Source organism: Leptodactylus fuscus, unplaced genomic scaffold, assembly GCF_031893055.1.
Source record: "Leptodactylus fuscus isolate aLepFus1 unplaced genomic scaffold, aLepFus1.hap2 HAP2_SCAFFOLD_122, whole genome shotgun sequence".
Classification (NCBI taxonomy): Eukaryota; Metazoa; Chordata; class Amphibia; order Anura; family Leptodactylidae; genus Leptodactylus; species Leptodactylus fuscus.
In genome coordinates this window covers 233,016-253,158 of record NW_027440055.1, presented here as the reverse complement: position 1 = coordinate 253,158, position 20,143 = coordinate 233,016, and the positions used below count along the sequence as shown (strand labels likewise).

The 20,143-nt window shown below is 43.5% G+C and overlaps 1 protein-coding gene across 1 annotated transcript in view; it reads left to right on the top strand.

The window, feature by feature from the left end:
• Positions 1–20,143, top strand: part of LOC142186851 (talin-1-like) — a 95,518-nt gene that overhangs the window by 16,335 nt on the left and 59,040 nt on the right. The window contains 1 exon segment of the mRNA XM_075261382.1: positions 19,601–19,769. Within this exon segment, the coding sequence (XP_075117483.1) occupies positions 19,640–19,769 (130 nt within the window). The 5' untranslated portion in view covers positions 19,601–19,639.

Genomic DNA, 20,143 nt, shown 5'->3' with positions numbered 1-20,143 from the left:
TATGTGTTATGTATGTTGTAATATTACAGGTATTGGTTGCTCGTTCTGACCACAAGAACATGACTTGGAATCAGCCTATTATGTTATGATAGGTCAAATCAGACACACGTGTTGTATGTACGGTTCACACTTTCAGTATTAGGTATATTTGTTTTTTGGTGACTATTTGGTCATATCCTTGGTGTGTATATATGTATGTATGTATGTGTGTATGTATGTGTATGATTTAGTATATCTTGTGGTTTGGATCTTCTTCCACTTCATCCTTGGTGTCTTCTCCCAGTATGTGCTGGTTCTCGTGGTTTGGCCCCTCTCATGTTGTATATGTCGGGGCCCGGACTCTGCTGGTTGTTCTCCCAGTATATGCTGGTTCTTGTGGTTTGGCCCCTCTCCTGTTGTATATGTCGGGGCCCGGACTCTTCTGGTTGTTCTCCCAGTATATGCTGGTTCTTGTGGTTTGGCCCCTCTCCTGTTGTATATGTCGGGGCCCGGACTCTGCTGGTTGTTCTCCCAGTATATGCTGGTTCTTGTGGTTTGGCCCCTCTTATGTTGTATACATAGGGGCCCGGACTCTGCTGGTTGTTCTCCCAGTATATGCTGGTTCTTGTGGTTTGGCCCCTCTCATGTTGTATATGTCGGGGCCCGGACTCTGCTGGTTGTTCTCCCAGTATGTGCTGGTTCTTGTGGTTTGGCCCCTCTCATGTTGTATATGTCGGGGCCCGGACTCTGCTGGTTTCTCTCCCAGTATGTGCTGGTTCTTGTGGTTTGGCCCCTCTCATGTTGTATATGTCGGGGCCCGGACTCTGCTGGTTGTTCTCCCAGTATGTGCTGGTTCTTGTGGTTTGGCCCCTCTCCTGTTGTATATGTCGGGGCCCGGACTCTGCTGGTTGTTCTCCCAGTATGTGCTGGTTCTTGTGGTTTGGCCCCTCTCATGTTGTATATGTCGGGGCCCGGACTCTTCTGGTTGTTCTCCCAGTATATGCTGGTTCTTATGGTTTGGCCCCTCTCATGTTGTATATGTCGGGGCCCGGACTCTTCTGGTTGTTCTCCCAGTATATGCTGGTTCTTATGGTTTGGCCCCTCTCATGTTGTATATGTCGGGGCCCGGACTCTTCTGGTTGTTCTCCCAGTATATGCTGGTTCTTGTGGTTTGGCCCCTCTCATGTTGTATATGTCGGGGCCCGGACTCTTCTGGTTGTTCTCCCAGTATATGCTGGTTCTTGTGGTTTGGCCCCTCTCATGTTGTATATGTCGGGGCCCGGACTCTGCTTGTTGTTCTCCCAGTATGTGCTGGTTCTTGTGGTTTGGCCCCTCTCGTGTTGTATATGTCGGGGCCCGGACTCTGCTTGTTGTTCTCCCAGTATGTGCTGGTTCTTGTGGTTTGGCCCCTCTCATGTTGTATATGTCGGGGCCCGGACTCTGCTTGTTGTTCTCCCAGTATGTGCTGGTTCTTGTGGTTTGGCCCCTCTCATGTTGTATATGTCGGGGCCCGGACTCTGCTGGTTTCTCTCCCAGTATGTGCTGGTTCTTGTGGTTTGGCCCCTCTCATGTTGTATATGTCGGGGCCCGGACTCTTCTGGTTGTTCTCCCAGTATATGCTGGTTCTTGTGGTTTGGCCCCTCTCATGTTGTATATGTCGGGGCCCGGACTCTTCTGGTTGTTCTCCCAGTATATGCTGGTTCTTATGGTTTGGCCCCTCTCATGTTGTATATGTCGGGGCCCGGACTCTGCTGGTTGTTCTCCCAGTATGTGCTGGTTCTTGTGGTTTGGCCCCTCTCATGTTGTATATGTCGGGGCCCGGACTCTGCTGGTTGTTCTCCCAGTATATGCTGGTTCTTGTGGTTTGGCCCCTCTCATGTTGTATATGTCGGGGCCCGGACTCTGCTGGTTGTTCTCCCAGTATGTGCTGGTTCTTGTGGTTTGGCCCCTCTCATGTTGTATATGTCGGGGCCCGGACTCTGCTGGTTGTTCTCCCAGTATGTGCTGGTTCTTATGGTTTGGCCCCTCTCATGTTGTATATGTCGGGGCCCGGACTCTGCTGGTTGTTCTCCCAGTATGTGCTGGTTCTTGTGGTTTGGCCCCTCTCCTGTTGTATATGTCGGGGCCCGGACTCTGCTGGTTGTTCTCCCAGTATGTGCTGGTTCTTGTGGTTTGGCCCCTCTCCTGTTGTATATGTCGGGGCCCGGACTCTTCTGGTTGTTCTCCCAGTATGTGCTGGTTCTTGTGGTTTGGCCCCTCTCATGTTGTATATGTCGGGGCCCGGACTCTGCTGGTTGTTCTCCCAGTATATGCTGGTTCTTGTGGTTTGGCCCCTCTCATGTTGTATATGTCGGGGCCCGGACTCTGCTGGTTGTTCTCCCAGTATATGCTGGTTCTTGTGGTTTGGCCCCTCTCATGTTGTATATGTCGGGGCCCGGACTCTGCTGGTTGTTCTCCCAGTATGTGCTGGTTCTTGTGGTTTGGCCCCTCTCATGTTGTATATGTCGGGGCCCGGACTCTTCTGGTTGTTCTCCCAGTATATGCCGGTTCTTGTGGTTTGGCCCCTCCCATGTTGTATATGTCGGGGCCCGGACTCTGCTGGTTGTTCTCCCAGTATATGCTGGTTCTTGTGGTTTGGCCCCTCTCATGTTGTATATGTCGGGGCCCGGACTCTGCTGGTTGTTCTCCCAGTATGTGCTGGTTCTTGTGGTTTGGCCCCTCTCATGTTGTATATGTCGGGGGCCCGGACTCTGCTGGTTGTTCTCCCAGTATGTGCTGGTTCTTGTGGTTTGGCCCCTCTCATGTTGTATATGTCGGGGCCCGGACTCTGCTGGTTTCTCTCCCAGTATATGCTGGTTCTTGTGGTTTGGCCCCTCTCATGTTGTATATGTCGGGGCCCGGACTCTGCTGGTTTCTCTCCCAGTATGTGCTGGTTCTTGTGGTTTGGCCCCTCTCATGTTGTATATGTCGGGGCCCGGACTCTGCTGGTTTCTCTCCCAGTATGTGCTGGTTCTTGTGGTTTGGCCCCTCTCATGTTGTATATGTCGGGGCCCGGACTCTGCTGGTTGTTCTCCCAGTATGTGCTGGTTCTTGTGGTTTGGCCCCTCTCCTGTTGTATATGTCGGGGCCCGGACTCTGCTGGTTGTTCTCCCAGTATGTGCTGGTTCTTGTGGTTTGGCCCCTCTCATGTTGTATATGTCGGGGCCCGGACTCTTCTGGTTGTTCTCCCAGTATGTGCTGGTTCTTGTGGTTTGGCCCCTCTCCTGTTGTATATGTCGGGGCCCGGACTCTTCTGGTTGTTCTCCCAGTATGTGCTGGTTCTTGTGGTTTGGCCCCTCTCATGTTGTATATGTCGGGGCCCGGACTCTTCTGGTTGTTCTCCCAGTATATGCTGGTTCTTATGGTTTGGCCCCTCTCATGTTGTATATGTCGGGGCCCGGACTCTTCTGGTTGTTCTCCCAGTATATGCTGGTTCTTGTGGTTTGGCCCCTCTCATGTTGTATATGTCGGGGCCCGGACTCTGCTGGTTGTTCTCCCAGTATATGCTGGTTCTTGTGGTTTGGCCCCTCTCATGTTGTATATGTCGGGGCCCGGACTCTGCTGGTTGTTCTCCCAGTATGTGCTGGTTCTTGTGGTTTGGCCCCTCTCATGTTGTATATGTCGGGGCCCGGACTCTTCTGGTTGTTCTCCCAGTATATGCTGGTTCTTGTGGTTTGGCCCCTCTCATGTTGTATATGTCGGGGCCCGGACTCTGCTTGTTGTTCTCCCAGTATGTGCTGGTTCTTGTGGTTTGGCCCCTCTCATGTTGTATATGTCGGGGCCCGGACTCTGCTTGTTGTTCTCCCAGTATGTGCTGGTTCTTGTGGTTTGGCCCCTCTCATGTTGTATATGTCGGGGCCCGGACTCTGCTTGTTGTTCTCCCAGTATGTGCTGGTTCTTGTGGTTTGGCCCCTCTCATGTTGTATATGTCGGGGCCCGGACTCTTCTGGTTGTTCTCCCAGTATATGCCGGTTCTTGTGGTTTGGCCCCTCCCATGTTGTATATGTCGGGGCCCGGACTCTGCTGGTTGTTCTCCCAGTATATGCTGGTTCTTATGGTTTGGCCCCTCTCATGTTGTATATGTCGGGGCCCGGACTCTGCTGGTTGTTCTCCCAGTATGTGCTGGTTCTTGTGGTTTGGCCCCTCTCATGTTGTATATGTCGGGGCCCGGACTCTGCTGGTTCACGTCCTTCCTGGTTGTGGTTTCCGGTCGCCCTATCGGTCCGGTCCCTTCTGTAGGACTTATCTGTGGTCACGTCATTCCTGTAAGCGGAGGGTAAATATAATTCTCAGCCGGTATCGGAGAGCGCACACGTCCTGTCACTGCGGCAGAGTAGTGAACATGTGAGACAGCTCCATGGTGTCCTGATGACCTCACATAATCCTAGTACGGAGCCATGACATCACATGAACCCTGCACGGTGTATGGACATCACATGGACCCTGCATGTTGTAATGACATCACATGGACCCTGCACGATGTATGGACATCACATGATCCCTGCACGATGTATGGACATCACATGAACCCTACGCGATGTATGGACATCACATGGACTTTGCACGATGTATGGACATCACATGGACCCTGCACGATGTATGGACATCACATGAACCCTGCACGATGTATGGACATCACATGGACTTTGCACGATGTATGGACATCACATGGACCCTGCACGATGTATGGACATCACATGAACCCTGCACGATGTATGGACATCACATGAACCCTGCACGATGTATGGACATCACATGAACCCTGCACGATGTATGGACATCACATGGACCCTGCACGATGTATGGACATCACATGGACCCTGCACGATGTATGGACATCACATGGACCCTGCACGATGTATGGACATCACATGGACCCTGCACGATGTATGGACATCACATGGACCCTGCACGATGTATGGACATCACATGGACCCTGCACGATGTATGGACATCACATGGACCCTGCACGATGTATGGACATCACATGGACCCTGCACGATGTATGGACATCACATGGACCCTGCACGATGTATGGACATCACATGGACCCTGCACGATGTATGGACATCACATGGACCCTGCACGATGTATGGACATCACATGGACCCTGCACGATGTATGGATGATGTATGTGCGGAGCGATCACATGACATGACCCCTGCTGTTGTAATGACCTTACATACGCCCGTTGCCGCCTGCTGTGGTGTGTAGGCCTCAGGGTGGCGCTGCCTTAGTCTGCTGTCCGCGTGTCTACTAGCATGTAGTGTGTAGTGCTGCTGTCTGATGCGACGACTCTGCCTTGTTGGTGCGCAGTAGTGAGAGTTGTCAGTGCAGATGGGGCCGCGTTATTACACCCCCTCCCCCGCCCCTCGCCTCCTGACACTTCTCTCTATATATGGACAGGATGAGGCTCTCGCTGCTTCCTGTGTAAATTGTATGCACATTGCTCTTAGCCGTATACAGGCGGGGGAGAAAGTAAGTGCCCCCCATACAAATGGACAGCATGAACAATGTTGTGGCACAGAGAGGGTTAACACAGTTTTTTTTTCCAGGACTTTCCATTGACTTTTGTTGTCTTCTGTGATCAGATATGGCTGCACCTGAGAAGTAGTAAGTGCCCCGGAGCTGTAATCTGTGCAGAGGACGCCCCGAGCATCGGCTGGGAATTATCTCCTTATAGCTGTACGAAGAATACACCCCATGTCCGGTGCACCCCCCACCCCAGCTGTGCGGAGAATACACCCCATGTCCGGTGCACCCCCCACCCCAGCTGTACGGAGAATACACCCCATGTCTGGTGGACCCCCCCAGCTGTACGGATAATACACCCTCCCCCGCCGTAATATTACCATAGTACTCATATCCTCCAGTGCATTATATATGGATTTCCCGTAGTAATCATGTCCTCCAGTGTATTATATACCATAGTAATCATATCCTCCAGTGTATGATATACAATACTAATCATATCCTCCAGTGTATTATATATGTATATACCATGGCAATCATATCCTCCAGTGTATTATATACCATAGTAATCATATCCTCCAGTGTATTATATACCATAGTAATCATATCCTCCAGTGTATGATACACAATACTAATCATATTCTCCAGTGTATGATATACCATAGTAATCATATCCTCCAGTGTATTATATATGTATATACCATAGTAATCATATCCTCCAGTGTATGATATACAATACTAATCATATCCTCCAGTGTATGTGTATATACTGTAGTAATCATATCCTCCAGTTTATTATATACCATAGTAAGCATATCCTCCAGTGTATGATATACAATACTAATCATATCCTCCAGTGTATGTGTATATACTGTAGTAATCATATCCTCCAGTGTATTATATACCATAGTAAGCATATCCTCCAGTGTATTATATATGTATATACCCTAGTAATCATATCCTCCAGTGTATTATATACCATAATAATCATATCCTCCAGTGTATTATATGTGTATATACCTCAGTAATCATATCCTCCAGTGTATTATATACCATAATAATCATATCCTCCAGTGTATTATATACCATAGTAATCATATCCTCCAGTGTATGATACACCGTACTAATCATATTCTCCAGTGTATTATATACCATAGTAATCATATCCTCCAGTGTATGATACTCAATACTAATAATATCCTCCAGTGTATGATACACCATAGTCATCATATCCTGCAATGTATTATATACCATAGTAATCATATCCTCCAATGTATTATATACCATAGTAATCATATCCTCCAGTGTATTATATACCATAGTAATCATATCCTCCAGTGTATTATATACCATAGTAATCATATCCTCCAGTGTATGATATACCATACTAATCATATCCTCCAGTGTATTATATACCATAGTAATCATATCCTCCAGTGTATGATACACAATACTAATCATATTCTCCAGTGTATGATATACCATAGTAATCATATCCTCCAGTGTATTATATACCATAGTAAGCATATCCTCCAGTGTATTATATATGTATATACCATAGTAATCATATCCTCCAGTGTATGATACACAATACTAATCATATTCTCCAGTGTATGATATACCATAGTAATCATATCCTCCAGTTTATTATATACCATAGTAATCATATCCTCCAGTGTATTATATATGTATATACCATAGTAATCATATCCTCCAGTGTATGTGTATATACTGTAGTAATCATATCCTCCAGTGTATTATATACCATAGTAAGCATATCCTCCAGTGTATTATATACCATAGTAATCATATCCTCCAGTGTATTATATACCATAGTAATCATATCCTCCCGTGTATTATATACCATAGTAATCATATCCTCCAGTGTATGATACACAATACTAATCATATTCTCCAGTGTATGATATACCATAGTAAGCATATCCTCCAGTGTATTATATACCATAGTAAGCATATCCTCCAGTGTATTATATACCATAGTAATCATATCCTCCAGTTTATTATATACCATAGTAATCATATCCTCCAGTGTATTATATATGTATATACCATAGTAATCATATCCTCCAGTGTATGATATACAATACTAATCATATCCTCCAGTGTATGTGTATATACTGTAGTAATCATATCCTCCAGTGTATTATATACCATAGTAAGCATATCCTCCAGTGTATTATATACCATAGTAATCATATCCTCCAGTGTATGATACACAATACTAATCATATTCTCCAGTGTATGATATACCATAGTAAGCATATCCTCCAGTGTATTATATACCATAGTAAGCATATCCTCCAGTGTATTATATACCATAGTAAGCATATCCTCCAGTGTATTATATACCATAGTAATCATATCCTCCAGTTTATTATATACCATAGTAATCATATCCTCCAGTGTATTATATATGTATATACCATAGTAATCATATCCTCCAGTGTATGATATACAATACTAATCATATCCTCCAGTGTATGTGTATATACTGTAGTAATCATATCCTCCAGTGTATTATATACCATAGTAAGCATATCCTCCAGTGTATTATATACCATACTAATCATATCCTCCAGTGTATTATATACCATAGTAATCATATCCTCCAGTGTATTATATACCATAGTAATCATATCCTCCAGTGTATTATATACCATAGTAATCATATCCTCCCGTGTATTATATACCATAGTAATCATATCCTCCAGTGTATGATACACAATACTAATCATATTCTCCAGTGTATGATATACCATAGTAATCATATCCTCCAGTGTATTATATACCATAGTAAGCATATCCTCCAGTGTATTATATACCATAGTAATCATATCCTCCAGTTTATTATATACCATAGTAATCATATCCTCCAGTGTATTATATATGTATATACCATAGTAATCATATCCTCCAGTGTATGATATACAATACTAATCATATCCTCCAGTGTATGTGTATATACTGTAGTAATCATATCCTCCAGTTTATTATATACCATAGTAAGCATATCCTCCAGTGTATTATATACCATACTAATCATATCCTCCAGTGTATTATATACCATAGTAAGCATATCCTCCAGTGTATTATATACCATAGTAATCATATCCTCCAGTTTATTATATACCATAGTAATCATATCCTCCAGTGTATTATATATGTATATACCATAGTAATCATATCCTCAGTGTATGATATACAATACTAATCATATCCTCCAGTGTATGTGTATATACTGTAGTAATCATATCCTCCAGTTTATTATATACCCTAGTAATCATATCCTCGAGTGTATGATACACCATACTAATCATATTCTCCAGTGTATTATATACCATAATAATCATATCCTCCAGTGTATTATATACCATAGTAATCATATCCTCCAGTGTATGATACACCATACTAATCATATTCTCCAGTGTATTATATACCATAGTAATCATATCCTCCAGTGTATGATACTCAATACTAATAATATCCTCCAGTGTATGATACACCATAGTAATCATATCCTCCAATGTATTATATGCCATAGTAATCATATCCTCCAATGTATTATATACCATAGTAATCATATCCTCCAGTGTATTATATACCATAGTAATCATATCCTCCAGTGTATTATATACCATAGTAATCATATCCTCCAGTGTATGATACTCCATACTAATCATATCCTCCAGTGTATTATATACCATAGTAATCATATCCTCCAGTGTATGATACACAATACTAATCATATTCTCCAGTGTATGATATACCATAGTAATCATATCCTCCAGTGTATTATATACCATAGTAAGCATATCCTCCAGTGTATTATATACCATAGTAATCATATCCTCCAGTGTATTATATATGTATATACCATAGTAATCATATCCTCCAGTGTATGATATACAATACTAATCATATCCTCCAGTGTATGTGTATATACTGTAGTAATCATATCCTCCAGTGTATTATATACCATACTAATCATATCCTCCAGTGTATTATATACCATAGTAAGCATATCCTCCAGTGTATTATATATGTATATACCCTAGTAATCATATCCTCCAGTGTATTATATGTGTATATACCATAGTAATCATATCCTCCAGTGTATTATATACCATAGTAATCATATCCTCCAGTGTATGATACTCAATACTAATAATATCCTCCAGTGTATGATACACCATAGTAATCATATCCTCCAATGTATTATATACCATAGTAATCATATTCTCCAGTGTATTATATATGTATATACCATAGTAATCATATCCTCCAGTGTATTATATACCATAGTAATCATATCCTCCAGTGTATTATATACCATAGTAAGCATATCCTCCAGTGTATTATATACCATAGTAATCATATCCTCCAGTATATTATATACCATAGTAATCATATTCTCCAGTGTATTATATATGTATATACCATAGTAATCATATCCTCCAGTGTATTATATACCATAGTAATCATATCCTCCAGTGTATTATATACCATAGTAATCATATCCTCCAGTGTATTATATACCATAGTAATCATATCCTCCAATGTATTATATACCATAGTAATCATATCCTCCAGTGTATTATATACCATAGTAATCATATTCTCCAGTGTATTGTATACCATAGTAATCGTATCCTCCAGTGTATGATACACCATACTAATCATGTCCTCCAGTGTATTATATACCATAGTAATCATATCCTCCAGTGTATTATATACCATAGTAATCATATTCTCCAGTGTATGATACACCATACTAATCATTTCCTCCAGTGTATTGTATACCATAGTAAGCATATCCTCCAGTGTATGATACACCATACTAATCATACCCTCCAGTGTATTATATATGTATATACCATAGTAATCATATCCTCCAGTGTATTATATATGTATATACCATAGTAATCATATCCTCCAGTGTATGATATACAATACTAATCATATCCTCCAGTGTATGTACTGTAGTAATCATATCCTCCAGTGTATTATATACCATAGTAATCATATCCTCCAGTGTATTATATACCATAGTAATCATATCCTCCAGTGTATTATATACCATAGTAATCATATTCTCCAGTGTATTATATATGTATATACCATAGTAATCATATCCTCCAGTGTATGATACACCATACTAATCATACCCTCCAGTATATTATATATGTATATACCATAGTAATCATGTCCTCCAGTGTATTATATATGTATATACCATAGTAATCATATCTGTCACGGGATGGTTAGAGTCCATACTATAGGCCATGTGTAATATATATTTCATGTGGAATGTATTCTCTAACCTGTTATATACATCAATGTGTAGTTGGCTGATTAGGGTCTAGTGTGTTAGCACATTGTATGCAAATCCCTCTAACTAGTGAGGACCAGTGAGGACAATGGGTGGAGATAATCTGATCAGTGTCTCCAAGAAGAGGTTGGATGGTGCATTGTCCATAGTAGACAGGGAGTCTGCTCTCCTTGGTATAGGTGAGGGGGGAAGGATCTGTGACTCAGCCCTTCCCACCCACAGATATAGGTGTAACAGTCTTAGTATATAGTTGTAGCTGGAGTTAGTATGTGTTAGCCGGCCTGTGCACAGCTCTGCAGAGAGCCAGGATATAGTTACAGGACCAAGGAACCAAAGTTATCATTGGATTGTGACTTCTGTGGACTTATTGTTATTACGGTTGATGTGACCGCCGCCGGCTACTAACTTTGTGGATTACAATAAATTGCTGTTGTCTCCCGACCTCTTGCGTCCCTGTTGATTCAAGATATTTTCCGGAGGAAGGACGTATACCTTTGCTCCGTGACAACTGGTGGCAGCGGTGGGACCGACAGCGGACAGCGAAATGGACTACAGCAGCCCAGCGATTAATGGAGCCACAACCTCAGAATACAGGAACTGGACTATGGCAAGTCTACAAGTAAGGGCCCGGGAACTAAACCTGAGTTACCAGGGAAGAACGAAAGAGCAACTGATCGAGGCACTGGAGGAGATGACCCTGCAAAGCGACCATGAGGAGGGCTGCCCCCAGGAGACTGGAGAGATACGGGAGTGGCAGGTACAGACCCAAAAGAGCAGATGGGTTGTTTTGTATGAGGAGGAGTTGGCAGTGCTGGGGCTAGGAGCAACTGCAGAGCAAAGGAGTAGAGCATTACAGAGGGCTCAGGAAACGGAGAAGGAGGAACAGAGAATGGCGCATGAAAAGGAAAGAATGGCGCATGAAATGCGAATGGCTGAGATAACTACGCGGAATTATAATCAAACGTCGACCCCCAGCCCAACAGTGAGAGAACCACCATATGTCTCCCATAAACACTTCAAGACCTTTGATGAAGCGGCTGGGGATGTTGATGGATATTTTCAGGACTTCGAACACCAGTGCCACCTGATGGAAGTCCCAGAGAAGGATTGGGTCCGGTATCTGGTGGGACACCTACGAGATGGGGCTGCGGAAGCTCTCAGAGCCATGGACCCTAGTGATCAGCGGGACTATGAGGCCATTAAAAGAGCGGTGCAGAAGTATTATGCAGTCACTCCAGAGACCTACCGAGTTCAGTTCCGCTCTTTGTCTTACAATGGGGGAAGCTCCTTCCACATGTTCGCCCACAAGTTGAAGCAAGCATGCAAGCGCTGGCTAGAAGGAGAGGAGGCTGTCACAGTCGATAAGATCCTCCAAGTCATACTTACGGAACAGTTCTTTTCCCAGTGCCCCGCTGAGATCCGTGAGTGGGTGCTGGAACGGAACCCAGCCACAGTTGAGCAAGCTGCTTCTCTTGCAGATGAGGGCCTGACCATCAAGCCGCAGTGGAAGAGGTTGTTTGCAGAGGAGCGGAAAACTACCACAGTCCGCCAGACACCCTTCATCCAGCCACCCACCTTTCGTGCCCGGCCTCAGGATTACAATTCCCCCTCTACCCCTGCCCCAGCCCATCGGCCTCCAGCTATGAACAACCCTGTCCCTAGACAACGACCTACTGGAAGAATGCTAGAGCGCAGATGTTTTGGGTGCGGGCGGCCTGGACATTTGCAAGCTAGTTGCCCTGTTAACATGGGGGCACGGGCCACCGTGGCATCCCGGCCTATTCACTACCTGGGAACCACCCCTAGGACTGAAAGTTTGGCCCCATTTCCAGATGACTCCATGAATGACCCATCTGTTCCACCTCCAGGGGTCTATGGGATTCAGCCTTCCGCCACACATCCCGCAAACCTTCAGCGGAAGCACTTGCAGGAGGTCCTACTGGATGGCCGAACAGTTGTTGGATTCCGGGACTCGGGAGCTTTCCTAACGGTAGCGGACCCCCGAGTGGTTCGACCCGAGGCCCTAGAGGAGGGCCCTGGCCTTTCTATCGAGTTGGCAGGAGGTACTCGGAAACGTATTCCTAAAGCTACCGTGGAACTCGACTATGGTTATGGACCAAAACGATGCACAATTGGTGTGATGAGCGGGCTGCCGGCCGATGTTCTGTTAGGCAACGATGTTGGAAATCTACAGTGCCACTTTGTGGGAGCAGTGACCCGAAGCCAAGCTCAGAGAGACGCCAACATGGATCGACCGGATTTTCTGCCAGATGCCAGCCCTTCAACTCTACAACTTTACCATTCAGTACCGCCGAGGGAACCAACACCAGAACGCAGATGGGTTATCCCGGCAGGAGGACATATGAGCTATAGAGACTGATGTGCATTCCCCAATTTACCTGTGTAGGCCAATTGTGTCATGCACATGTTTTGAGAGGGGGAGGGGTTGTCACGGGATGGTTAGAGTCCATACTATAGGCCATGTGTAATATATATTTCATGTGGAATGTATTCTCTAACCTGTTGTAAACATCAGTGTGTAGTTGGCTGATTAGGGTCCAGTGTGTTAGCACATTGTATGCAAATACCTCTAACTAGTGAGGACCAGTGAGGACAATGGGTGGAGATAATCTGATCAGTGTCTCCAAGAAGAGGTTGGATGGTGCATTGTCCATAGTAGACAGGGAGTCTGCTCTCCTTGGTATAGGTGAGGGGGGAAGGATCTGTGACTCAGCCCTTCCCACCCACAGATATAGGTGTAACAGTCTTAGTATATAGTTGTAGCTGGAGTTAGTATGTGTTAGCCGGCCTGTGCACAGCTCTGCAGAGAGCCAGGATATAGTTACAGGACCAAGGAACCAAAGTTATCATTGGATTGTGACTTCTGTGGACTTATTGTTATTACGGTTGATGTGACCGCTGCCGGCTACTAACTTTGTGGATTACAATAAATTGCTGTTGTCTCCCGACCTCTTGCGTCCCTGTTGATTCAAGATATTTTCCGGAGGAAGGACGTATACCTTTGCTCCGTGACAATATCCTCCAGTGTATTATATACCATAGTAATCATATTCTCCAGTGTATGATACACCATACTAATCATATCCTCCAGTGTATTATATACCATAGTAATCATATCCTCCAGTGCATTATATATGTATATACCATAGTAATCATTTCCTCCAGTGTATGATATACAATACTAATCATCCTCCAGTGTATTATATACCATAGTAAGCATATCCTCCAGTGTATTATATATGTATATACCCTAGTAATCATATCCTCCAGTGTATTATATGTGTATATACTGTAGTAATCATATCCTCCAGTTTATTATATACCATAGTAATCATATCCTCCAGTGTATTATATACCATACTAATCATCCTCCAGTGTATTATATACCATAGTAAGCATATCCTCCAGTGTATTATATATGTATATACCCTAGTAATCATATCCTCCAGTGTATTATATGTGTATATACCTCAGTAATCATATCCTCCAGTGTATTATATACCATAATAATCATATCCTCCAGTGTATTATATACCATAATAATCATATCCTCCAGTGTATTATATACCATAGTAATCATATCCTCCAGTGTATGATACACCATACTAATCATATTCTCCAGTGTATTATATACCATAGTAATCATATCCTCCAGTGTATGATACTCAATACTAATAATATCCTCCAGTGTATGATACACCATAGTAATCATATCCTCCAATGTATTATATACCATAGTAATCATATCCTCCAGTGTATTATATACCATAGTAATCATATCCTCCAGTGTATGATACTCAATACTAATAATATCCTCCAGTGTATGATACACCATAGTAATCATATCCTCCAATGTATTATATACCATAGTAATCATATCCTCCAGTGTATTATATACCATAGTAATCATATCCTCCAATGTATTATATACCATAGTAATCATATTCTCCAGTGTATTATATATGTATATACCATAGTAATCATATCCTCCAGTGTATTATATACCATAGTAATCATATCCTCCAGTGTATTATATACCATAGTAAGCATATCCTCCAGTGTATTATATACCATAGTAATCATATCCTCCAGTGTATTATATACCATAGTAATCATATTCTCCAGTGTATTATATATGTATATACCATAGTAATCATATCCTCCAGTGTATTATATACCATAGTAATCATATCCTCCAATGTATTATATACCATAGTAATCATATCCTCCAGTGTATTATATACCATAGTAATCATATTCTCCAGTGTATTGTATACCATAGTAATCGTATCCTCCAGTGTATGATACACCATACTAATCATATCCTCCAGTGTATTATATACCATAGTAATCATATCCTCCAGTGTATTGTATACCATAGTAATCATATCCTCCAGTGTATGATACACCATACTAATCATACCCTCCAGTGTATTATATATGTATATACCATAGTAATCATGTCCTCCAGTGTATTATATATGTATATACCATAGTAATCATATCCTCCAGTGTATGATATACAATACTAATCATATCCTCCAGTGTATGTACTGTAGTAATCATATCCTCCAGTGTATTATATACCATAGTAATCATATCCTCCAGTGTATTATATACCATAGTAATCATATCCTCCAGTGTATTATATACCATAGTAATCATATTCTCCAGTGTATTATATATGTATATACCATAGTAATCATATCCTCCAGTGTATGATACACCATACTAATCATACCCTCCAGTATATTATATATGTATATACCATAGTAATCATGTCCTCCAGTGTATTATATATGTATATACCATAGTAATCATATCCTCCAGTGTATTATATACCATAGTAATCATATCCTCCAGTGCATTATATATGTATATACCATAGTAATCATGTCCTCCAGTGTATTATATACCATAGTAATCATATTCTCCAGTGTATTATATACCATACTAATCATATCCTCCAGTGTATTATATATGTATATACCATAGTAATCATGTCCTCCTGTGTATTATATATGTATATACCATAGTAATCATATCCTCCAGTGCATTATATATGTTTATACCATAGTAATCATATCCTCCAGTGTATTATATACCATAGTAATCATATTCTCCAGTGTATTATATACCATAGTAATCATATCCTCCAGTGTATTATATACCATAGTAATCATAGTCTCCAGTGCATTATATATGTATATACCATAGTAATCATATCCTCCAGTGTATTATATACCATAGTAATCATATTCTCCAGTGTATTATATACCATAGTAATCATATCCTCCAGTGTATTATATACCATAGTAATCATATCCTCCAGTGCATTATATATGTATATACCATAGTAATCATATCCTCCAGTGTATTATATACCATAGTAATCATATTCTCCAGTGTATTATATACCATAGTAATCATATCCTCCAGTGTATTATATACCATAGTAATCATATTCTCCAGTGTATTATATACCATAGTAATCATATTCTCCAGTGTATTATATACCATAGTAATCATATCCTCCAGTGCATTATATATGTATATACCATAGTAATCATGTCCTCCAGTGTATTATATACCATAGTAATCATGTCCTCCAGTGTATTATATACCATACTAATCATATCCTCCAGTGTATTATATATGTATATACCATAGTAATCATATCCTCCAGTGTATTATATATGTATATACCATAGTAATCATGTCCTCCTGTGTATTATATATGTATATACCATAGTAATCATATCCTCCAGTGTATTATATACCATAGTAATCATATCCTCCAGTGTATTATATACCATAGTAATCATATCCTCCAGTGCATTATATACCATAGTAATCATATCCTCCAGTGCATTATATACCATAGTAATCATATCCTCCAGTGCATTATATACCATAGTAATCATATTCTCCAGTGTATTATATACCATAGTAATCATATTCTCCAGTGTATTATATACATCCTCCAGTGTATTATACAGTGAAGGAGATAAGTATGTGACCCTTCGCTGTTTCTGTAAGTTCGCCCTCTGACACGGACAGTCTATAATTTTCAGGGTTGGGTAATTTTATCAGTGAGAGAAGATCAAAACTAAAATCCAGAAATCCCATTGTATAAGTGTTATAAATGTATTTGCATTTTACAGAGAGATAAGTATTTGCCCCCCTACCAACCAATAAGAGTTCTGGGTCCTACAGACGCTCCGGTCTTATATTGTCCACCGACTCCATGAATTAGTCAGACTGTAACCTCTACATCACGGTGACGACCAAAGAGCTCTCTAAGGATGTCGGGGATAAGATCAACGACCTGCACAAGGCTGGAGGTAAGACTATGCTGGCTGAGAAGGAGAAGAACATGGAAGAAATACAACCTGACAATCCACACCCCTCTGGGGCTCCTGTAACATCTCACCTGGTGGGGTCTCCGTGATCCTGAGGAAGGTGAGAGGTCAGCCGAAAACTACAGGGGGGGGCAGCTGGGACCAGTCACCAAGGAAACTACTGGGAACACATTAATATCCTGCAGTGTCTTCAAGGCCCCCCCTGGTCAAGAGGGCGGCCCATGTGCCGGCCCGTCTGAAGGTTACCAATGAAGACCTGGATCATTGTGAGAGTGATCGGGAGAAGGTCTGTGGTCAGAAGATAAATGTGGCCTATGACCCAAAGAACCCCGACCCCACTGCCCAGCATGGAGGGGGAACATTATGTTTGGGGTTCTGTAAGGACACAGGACTACTTCACCACATCAATGGGAGAATGGATGGAGCCAAGTACCGTAACCTCCTGAGTGACAACCCCCTCCTCTCCGCCAGGACATTCATAATGGGGGTGGTCGGGTCTTCCAGCAGGACAATGACCCAAAACATACAGCCAAGGCAACAAAGGAGCGGCCCAAAGAGACGCCCATTAAGGTCATGAAGGGGCCCAGCCAGTGTCCAGACCTCAATCCCATAGAGAACACATGGAGGGGCCCAGCCGGTGTCCAGACCATAATTCCATAGAGAACATATGGCGAGGCCCAGCCAGTGTCCAGACCATAATTCCATAGAGAACATATGGAGGGGCCCAGCCAGTGTCCAGACCTCAATCCCATAGAGAACATATGGAGGGGCCCAGCCAGTGTCCAGACCTCAATCCCACAGAGAACATATGGAGGGGCCCAGCCAGTGTCCAGACCTCAATCCCACAGAGAACATATGGAGGGGCCCAGCCAGTGTCCAGACCTCAATCCCACAGAGAACATATGGAGGGGCCCAGCCGGTGTCCAGACCTCAATCCCACAGAGAACATATGGAGGGGCCCAGCCGGTGTCCAGACCTCAATCCCATAGAGAACATATGGAGAGGCCCAGCCAGTGTCCAGACCTCAATCCCTTAGAGAACATATGGAGGGGCCCAGCCAGTGTCCAGACCTCAATCCCATAGAGAACATATGGAGGAGCCCAGCCAGTGTCCAGACCTCAATCCCATAGAGAACATATGGAGGAGCCCAGCCAGTGTCCAGACCTCAATCCCATAGAGAACATATGGAGGGGCCCAGCCAGTGTCCAGACCTCAATCCCTTAGAGAACATATGGAGGGGCCCAGCCAGTGTCCAGACCTCAATCCCTTAGAGAACATATGGAGGAGCCCAGCCAGTGTCCAGACCTCAATCCCATAGAGAACATATGGAGGAGCCCAGCCAGTGTCCAGACCTCAATCCCATAGAGAACATATGGAGGGGCCCAGCCAGTGTCCAGACCTCAATCCCATAGAGAACATATGGAGAGGCCCAGCCAGTGTCCAGACCTCAATCCCATAGAGAACATATGGAGGGGCCCAGCCAGTGTCCAGACCTTAACCCTATAGAGAACATATGGAGGGGCCCAGCCAGTGTCCAGACCTCAATCCCTTAGAGAACATATGGAGGGGCCCAGCCAGTGTCCAGACCTCAATCCCATAGAGAACATATGGAGGGGCCCAGCCAGTGTCCAGACCATAATCCCATAGAGAACATATGGAGGGGCCCAGCCAGTGTCCAGACCTCAATCCCATAGAGAACATATGGAGGAGCCCAGCCAGTGTCCAGACCTCAATCCCATAGAGAACATATGGAGGAGCCCAGCCAGTGTCCAGACCATAATCCCATAGAGAACATATGGAGGGGCCCAGCCAGTGTCCAGACCTCAATCCCATAGAGAACATATGGAGGAGCCCAGCCAGTGTCCAGACCATAATCCCATAGAGAACATATGGAGGAGCCCAGCCAGTGTCCAGACCTCAATCCCATAGAGAACATATGGAGGAGCTGAAGCCCCGAGTGGCCGAGTGACAGCCGCAGAATCTTACTGATTTAGAGATGATCTGCAGAGAGGAGCCGAGATCCCTCCTGACATGTCTGACGTGCGCAAACCTCATCATCACCTCCAAACCTCTGACTGCTGCGGCCAACAAGGGATTTTCCACCACGTATTACGTCTTGTCTGCCAGAGGGGTCACATACTTATTTCTCTCTGCAGAATGTAAATACATTTATACAATGGGATTTCTGGATTTTATTTGTGATATTCTCTCTCACTGATACAATGAACCAACCCTTAAAGTTATACTGCCTGTGTCAGTGGGAAACTTACAGAATCCGCAAGGGGTCACATACTTATTCCCTTCACTGTACATGTGTGTATGTATGTCACATACGTGTAACCTCTGTGTGTAACGTGTTTGTACTCTTCTCCCTCAGGTCTTTCCCATAGAGTAGTCCCCCACCCCCGCTGTAAACATGGTGGCGCTGTCCTTGAAGATCAGTATCGGCAATGTGGTGAAGACCATGCAGTTTGAACCGTCCACAATGATTTATGATGCCTGTCGTATTATCCGGGAGCGCGTCCCTGAGGCGCAGATGGGCCAGCGTAGGTCACATTTACATCATTGGGGTGTCTCATGCGCATCGCTGTGCAGGAAGGGGTTAAACGCCTATCCTCTATTGTCACCAGTTCAGACAGATGCCAGAGAGTGCGCGCTATATTTATCCTCCTGACCCAAAGTTCCACCTGTCGTCTTATAGCGCGGACTCCTCATCTTCTGTGCCATCACCCACCCACCCCCTCGCTAGGGTAGTACACTGTGCCCAATTGGGAACCTACCAATGGACTAACTGTACCAAGCTCATTATAGTGGGGTTCTTTAATTTTTGGCTCCGTGGTGGGATCTCCGAGGTGAAGATTTTTGGCTCAGTGGTGGGATTTCCAGGGTGAAGATTCTTGGCTCAGTGGTGGGATCCCCA